The sequence below is a fragment of the Salvelinus alpinus genome, chromosome 10 (assembly GCF_045679555.1).
Source record: "Salvelinus alpinus chromosome 10, SLU_Salpinus.1, whole genome shotgun sequence".
Lineage (NCBI taxonomy): Eukaryota > Metazoa > Chordata > Actinopteri > Salmoniformes > Salmonidae > Salvelinus > Salvelinus alpinus.
In genome coordinates this window covers 48,229,755-48,237,310 of record NC_092095.1, presented here as the reverse complement: position 1 = coordinate 48,237,310, position 7,556 = coordinate 48,229,755, and the positions used below count along the sequence as shown (strand labels likewise).

The window sequence follows — 7,556 nt, the reverse complement described above, 5'->3', positions numbered from 1 at the left end:
CAATTCAACTCCGTAATGAGATAACAGTTCCCTGATATCAGAATTCTACAGTTACAGGAGTTGATTAACGTTAATGGTGAGAGCCTTCGATGGGTAGTTTTACAGAAGAAGCAAGGTGTTATTTTTCATTTATACAGTTGTCTTTGGACTTCCCTTGGCCACCTGCGACTTCTATCCTCACCCCATTAAATTAAAATACATGGGGATTTTTTTTCACTCACCTATAAGTATATCGCAATAGAGACGTGTCATCATACAACTGGCACTGCCACTTCAGTTCTGTAGGGTTAAAGAGTGCAAGCCGGGCACAGAGAAATGGAGATTTTTGCAAGCGCATTCAGATAAATCTCTTTAATCCGCAGGATTACTTTACCACCCAATTAAGAGCCGTTTAAGAACACGGTAAAGGGATGGCCACGGTATCAGATTATGAATGCTTCATTTGTTGTTGTTGTTGTCGTCGTCTTACATGTTCATCAACAATATGAAAGACAAAATAACTTAACTGAAATACAGTCATGTGAAAAAGTAAATACACCCTTTGGAAAGTGGTCTTTTAATTAATTAATTTTTTACATATTTGTACACATGGATATTTTTGCAAAATTCCAACCACATTCATTGATAAAGGTAACCCAATTTAACAAATCACACAAAAACATTTACTTTGAAAGTGTTAGGCAATTAAAATAAACAAAAATGGAATTTCCATATGCAGAAAGAATGTGTACACCCCTACCTAAAATGGCTAAAATTAGGATCAGGTGCACCAAAACAGGTGACAATGATTAGGAAATCATTAGAGAGTACATTGGGAGGGTCCAGCCTTCCGTAAAGATTAGAAACTTGGTCTGGTTTGGTCTTAACCATATGGGTGTGTGGTAACACATCATGCAAAGATCAAAATACCTATCCGAGGCCCTCAGAAGAAAGATTATTGATGCCTGTGTGTCACGTCCGTCATAATGATTGGACCAAGGCGCAGCGTGGTATGTTTCCATCCTTTTATTTAGAATAGAAAACTCAAAGGGGAAAACAATAACGCGAATAAACGAAACATGACGCTCAACACTAGTGCTCACAGGCAACTAGAAGACATGGGGAAATGGTTACCTAAATATGATCCCCAATCAGAGACAACGACAAAAAGCTCTCTATGGTCAGGACATGACACTGTGAGTCTGGGAGGGTTTACAAATCAATTTCTAAGCAATTCGAAGTACATCGTTCCACTATCTGACAGATCATCTACAAATGGAGAAAATTCCAGACGACACCTGAGCAAAGACCAAAACTACTGGGACAATGTGCTCTGGACAGATGAGTCAAAGGTAGAGTCGTTGGCCGCAATGCTAAATGCCATCTTTGGCAAAAAATAAACACTGCCTTTGAACAGAAGAACATCATACCAACTGTAAAGCATGGAGGCGGTGGCGTTATGGTTTGGGGCTGCTTTGCTGCCTGAGGGCCAACTTTAACGCAACCTGGACACAGAAATAGAATAAAATGAAACAAAAACAATATCATGAAATACTACACTTTTTTTTATGAATGAAAGTACATCATGCTAAATTCTTCACATTGGAATAATTATTGCCACGGGTATGAACAGCTAGATGTGGCTAGATGTTCTTTGCCATTCTGCCATCAGATTTGCCACCGATGCTCTTTTATAGGACACATCACTGCAGTCTATACTCTTCTGTAGACTGGTCATCTCTGCATAACTGTCGCAAGACCCACTGGTTGATGTTTATTTATAAAACCCTCTCAGGCCTCCCTCCCCCCTATCTGAGATATCTATTGTAGCCCTCATCCTCCACATACAACACCTGTTCTGCCAGTGACATTTTGTTAAAGGTCCCCAAAGCACACATCCCTGGGTCGCTCGTCTTTTTAGTTCGCTGCAGCTAGTGACTGGAACCAGCTGCAACAAACACTCAAACTGGACAGTTTTATCTCAATCTCTTCGCTCAAAGACTCAATCATGGACACTCTTACTGACAGTGACTGCTTTGCGTGATGTATTGTTGTCTCTACCTTCTTGCCCTTTGAGCTGTTGCCTGTGCCTAATAATGTTTGTACCCTGTTTTGTGCTACTACCATGTTGTGTTGTTGCCATGTGTTGCGTTCCTGTAGGTTCATGCTCTACAACATTCGCAGAGTACGACCCTGCCTCACGCAGGAAGCGGCGCAGGTCCTAATCCAGGCACTTGTCATCTCCCGTCTGGATTACTGCAACTCGCTGTTGGCTGGGCTCCCTGCCTGTGCCATTAAACCCCTACAACTCATCCAGAACGCCGCAGCCCGTCTGGTGTTCAACTTTCCCAAGTTCTCTCACGTCACCCCGCTCCTCCGCTCTCTCCACTGGCTTCCAGTTGAAGCTCGCATCCGCTACAAGACCATGGTGCTTGCCTACGGAGCTGTGAGGGGAACGGCACCTCCGTACCTTCAGGCTCTGATCAGGCCCTACACCCAAACAAGGGCACTGCGTTCATCCACCTCTGGCCTGCTCGCCTCCCTACCTCTGAGGAAGTACAGTTCCCGCTCAGCCCAGTCAAAACTGTTCGCTGCTCTGGCACCCCAATGGTGGAACAAACTCCCTCACGACGCCAGGTCAGCGGAGTCAATCACCACCTTCCGGAGACACCTGAAACCCCACCTCTTTAAGGAATACCTAGGATAGGATAAAGTAATCCTTCTAACCCCCCCCCCCCTTAAAAGAGTTAGATGCACTATTGTAAAGTGGTTGTTCCACTGGATATCATAAGGTGAATGCACCAATTTGTAAGTCGCTCTGGATAAGAGCGTCTGCTAAATGACTTAAATGTAAATGTAATGTTGCTGTCATGTGTTGCTGCCATGCTATGTTGTCTTAGGTCTCTCTTTATGTAGTGTTGTCGTGATGTGTGTTTTGTCCTATATTTTTATTTATTTTTAATCCCAGACCCCCGTCTCCGCAGGAGGCCTTTTGGTAGGCCGTCATTGTAAATAAGAATTTGTTCTTAAAATGACTTACCTAGTTAAATAAAGGTTCAATACATAAAAAAAAAACAGCATTATCTTATGTATCCAGTTAACAGAACTCATATCATTGATACACTGTATGTATAAAATAAACAGAATATATAAATATTCATTTCAATTTATTCAAATAAATGATCAAACAAACATTTAATTCACAGTACAAGCTCTGGATTAGTCTCTTTGAACAAGAAATCACATTAACATACACATCTTTCCCCTTGGTTAGTAACAACAAAAATGGTTGTTTTGTGAGGTAAGGGAAGGCATTAATGCATGGTGTGTAAATGTGACAGAGACTACTGTATATTAGGACTGCATGTGCGAGCAGCCAAAGTGTCAACAGAAGTATGACGATTAAAGGGTAACTTAAGAAGAGAGGTGATTTAAAACAAGCATGAAACACATTCTGTGTTTCTGAATCTATATTGTAAAGAAAATCAATTTTACATACAATTCATTCATCCCTTCATGTTAACACAGAAACTACAAACTGAGGATGTACATGAAAATACATTTGATGAGTGCTCTACAACAAAATCAGTACTCCATAAGCTTCAGTTAGATGTTTAAAACACTACGGCTCGAAATATCAACAATAAACTGTGGTTAATATACGTTACAATCAGTCCTTGAGGAATCCTACATCTCATGTTGAAAGTGGCACTGTATTGTAGGTGAACAGCTCAGTGTCAGTGTTTATCGTGTTTGGCACAGGAGAAGTTGGGTTAGTCAGGTCAGTTGGGAGTCATGGAAACTGTCCATCATCCAGTATGTGTGTCAGTGAACTCGAGGTCCTTTCACTTTCTTCTATCCCAGGAGCACTCTCTGCAGCCTGTCGGCCGACACGCACTTCTCGTCCTCCGACTCAGCGTCGCTCTGCGGGTTGGAGCTGCAGGGAGAGGTGCATTCTGGGGAGCACAGGTAGTGCATGAAGGGTAGCCGATACTTCCCGCAAAAGTCCACAAACTTGATGTGCCTCACACACGAGTCAAAGTACACACCTGAGAGGAAGAAGTAGCACAACAATATGAGAGCAATAGAAATATCTCAAGGTGTGATTTTATTTACAAAGAATGTTTTATTTGAATTTTTCCTCAAATTATTGAGGAGGACCAGCCTTCTCTTCCTCCCTGGACGAGCCTCCTCTGATCCACTCACAAATACTAGTACATAAGTATATAACTTAAACCTGTCCCCTCTCCTCCACTTACCGGTACATTTAGGGTTGGGACACTTGCTGGCCAGGTCCAGGTAGTGCACCAGGTTTCCAGGCAGGTCATTAGGGTTGTAGTGCAGGTTGCGGGACTTGATGGTCCGTCCGGCCAGCTCCAACAGGGAGGGAGGGTCGTAAGTCATGTCCTTGATGAAGCGGACCACCAGGGGGTTGCCGCGGAGACTGAGCTCCTGCAGGTGCACCAGGCTGAGGATCTCCCGTGGTAGGTAGGTAAGTAGGTTGTTATGGAGACTGAGGCAGCGCAGGGAGTAGAGTCTACAAACAGACATATTCAGACATGACCGTGAATCATGGCTTTAGCTCAGCAGGCTAACACAGTCTTATGACACACAGGAGACCTAAGTAAAACAACAACAAAAAACTGTTGGTCACATGAGCAAATTAAAAGTAAAATCAGTGTTTCTCCTATGGGATGGCCCTCACCTTGTGAGTTGGGGGGGTACACTCTGTATCCGGTTGTCACAAAGGACCAAGTATCTGAGACCGCGAAGGTTGGCCAGCTCTGGGGGGATGGAGATGATGAGGTTCCCACCCAAATAAAGCATCTCCAGACTGCATCAGATCAGAGAAAAGTGTTTTTCTTCACACTTGGAATGACAGGGAACATTGCTAAATTAACATACAGATATAGGATCTTAAATTGAACCAGTTTTCTACAGCCCCCCAAAAAATCATGTGGATTATATAATGCACAATGTTCAAAGGTCAAGATTGGCCAAACAGTTTGAGTCTAAATACAGAAGAAGCATGTTGAAATTCCAGGGTTCAAAGATCCCGGAGGACAGGCTAGGCTGTATTGGACTGAGTGATCTGTTTGTTTTTGGAGAACCGCTGTGATAATTTTACACACACACTACACTCTTGAACACCTCCAGAACACCTGCCAACTTTCTCTGATCAAGCTGACAACAGAAGAAAGAGAGAGGAGATAGAGGGAGCGTTCGGAATTTAACTTCCGTGTTTGACAATTTTATGTCAACGGAAGATATACAGAAGAGGTGAGATGATTGTAAAAATAACTCTGAAACGTCTTCTCTTTTTTAGAAAGAGATCGAGAGAGAGCGAGAAAGAGAGATCCTATGATAGAAACGTCAAGAGGGAAGGCCTTGTGATGCAAAGCACAGCTGCTAACTTAGCTACAATACAGTCTGAAGGATGCTGTGGGCTTTTGGGGGGCGTCCAATGGACCTTTTCATCTTGTCTTTATTCTATAACTTATTCTCCACTCTGTTCCAAATCCTGAACCCCCATGTTCCTCTCACGGTGCCAGTCCCCCACTGTGGTAAGGCAATATGTCAAATGACCTGATTTTGTAACATGGCACACAGCCAGCCAGACAGGCTAAGCCACACTGATGAGCCGACTCCAAAGAAGTGTGTCAATGCAGCACCAAGATGGAGACTATGGACTCCTGTACCATCATGCAGGACATGATCAGGAACCACATGCTCATGTGGAACCTATCTAGGTGAATACAGCAACAGTATTGATTTTATGCAAACTTATTTGCCCGTTATCTTAACCCTCACCATCTAGTTCCTGAATGCACACTATGAAATTACGGCTGCAGTACTGGAGGCCCAGTCATTTCATTAAGACAGCAACAGAGCTTATTATTCTAGCCTACTACTACATAATGGTTATTATGAGCATGCTATTATCAGGTAGCCTAGCGGTTAAGAGTGATGGGCCAGTAAGTGACAGGTTGCTGGTTTGAACCCTTGACCTAGGTATACAATCTGTCGATGAGCCCTTGAGCAAGGCACTTAACCCCAATGGCTCCTATCAGTCGTTCTGGATAAGAGTGTATGCTAAATTACTAAAATATATATGATAAGGGCAACATAACCTTGATATGGCAATTTCTTTATTCACATTTGAGTGTCCCAACGTTGGGTTATTAGAAGCTAAGAGTTGATAAGCTCAGAAGCTTAAAAGCTCATCTAAGTTTCAACAACCTCACTTCGTCATGCCTAGCTGTGTACAGATAGTTGTTTGTTAAAAGTCCCCCTTTATATTAAGTGGCTATAAAACCTATGATTATATATATGGTAATAAACGTTACATGGGGTACTACCGTGTAGGCAGTTAGTTGCATTGTAACAAATACCGTTAGCCTAAATTGTTACCGCTATAATGTATCGGTATTCTTACCTGGTAATATTTTCTATCTCTGCGGGGATAGCTTTGAGTCTGTTACCCCCAAGAGACAGATACTTTAATCGCTGGAGTTTTAGAAACTGAATGGGCACCTCTTCAAACATGTTCCCACTGAAGTTCAATGTGTCTATCTGCATGGACCCAAATTCCTTTGGGAACGAAAATTCGTTCAAACGGTTGTTCTTGGCTATGAGTGTTTTGAGGTTTGACAAACGTTGAATGTCCTCGCAGAGAACAGTTAATCCATTGTTGCTTATATCCAGAACTTCCAATTTGGAGAACAGACATACCGAAGCAGGAAACACTGTCAGTCGGTTATTATACAGGTAGAGTTGTTGGGTCACTCTCCTCCGTTCGTCACCGACAGTGTCCAAATTTAAATTCTCCAGGTTCAGATGGGACATGTCCAAAATGCAACCCCCCTGATCAACTGTTGCAAATAGCTCCATATTCAATACCAATTGCTATCCACCTAGTTCAAACATATGAATGAATTACAATGTGATTTTACAAAGTATAAGCTCTTTCAGCACTGATCACGACCGTATAAAGCCTCTTTATGCATTCTGCTCATGTGCAAATCCTTTTCCATTAAAGACAGGCACACGCACAGCTGTTACATTTGCATCAAGTTCACATGTAGTCGGTATTATAAGGCTGGTCAAGCTTTGGATTCTCCGCCCCCAGTTTAAATTAACCCGTGCATGCCTGCTTGCTCTGGTGCCACAGGTCTCCATGTCCAGAAATCAAGTTTGCGCGTGTGTGGATGCTTTGTCAATGTTTTCACGCTGAAATATATGGTCAATTAACTTTGCAATAGGAAACCACAGCTCTCATTTCTATTAGCCTATGAGGAACCATATCTAATATTTTGTAATATGCCCTACTAGTTTTAGTGGTAGACCTTATTGTCACAAAGGTCTGGAGACATGTGAAATCATAAAATACATGTGCAATGATACAATGACCAATATAAACTGGGTGGTTTGAGCCCTGAATGCTGGTTGATTGGCTGAAAGCCGTGGTATATGAGACAGTATACCACGGGTATGACAAAACATTTATTTTGTACTGTTCTAATTACATTCGTAACCAGTTTATAATAGCAATAAGGCACCTCGGGGGTTTGAGGTAT

General features: G+C 42.5%; 1 protein-coding gene across 1 annotated transcript; it reads right to left on the bottom strand.

Moving 5' to 3' along the window:
* Positions 1 to 3,129: 3,129 nt before the first annotated feature.
* LOC139532117 (leucine-rich repeat-containing protein 58-like) lies at positions 3,130 to 7,052 on the bottom strand. Its single transcript, XM_071329298.1, has 4 exons — positions 6,416 to 7,052; positions 4,685 to 4,813; positions 4,239 to 4,516; positions 3,130 to 4,028 (listed from the first exon to the last, which is right to left on the bottom strand). Exons 1-4 carry the CDS (start codon positions 6,868 to 6,870, stop codon positions 3,835 to 3,837), a joined length of 1,056 nt encoding a protein of 351 aa, XP_071185399.1. The 5' UTR covers positions 6,871 to 7,052; the 3' UTR covers positions 3,130 to 3,834.
* Between the last annotated feature and the right edge of the window lie 504 nt (positions 7,053 to 7,556).

Bases quoted from the DNA above. Each gene is read 5' to 3' on its own strand.
- LOC139532117 (XM_071329298.1), bottom strand. From the start codon at position 6,870: ATGGAGCTATTTGCAACAGTTGATCAGGGGGGTTGCATTTTGGACATG. The intron at 4,814-6,415 runs GTAAGAATACCG...GATCTGATGCAG, and splicing joins GAGATAGAAAATATTACCAG to TCTGGAGATGCTTTATTTGG. The intron at 4,517-4,684 runs GTGAGGGCCATC...GTCTGTTTGTAG, and splicing joins GTACCCCCCCAACTCACAAG to ACTCTACTCCCTGCGCTGCC.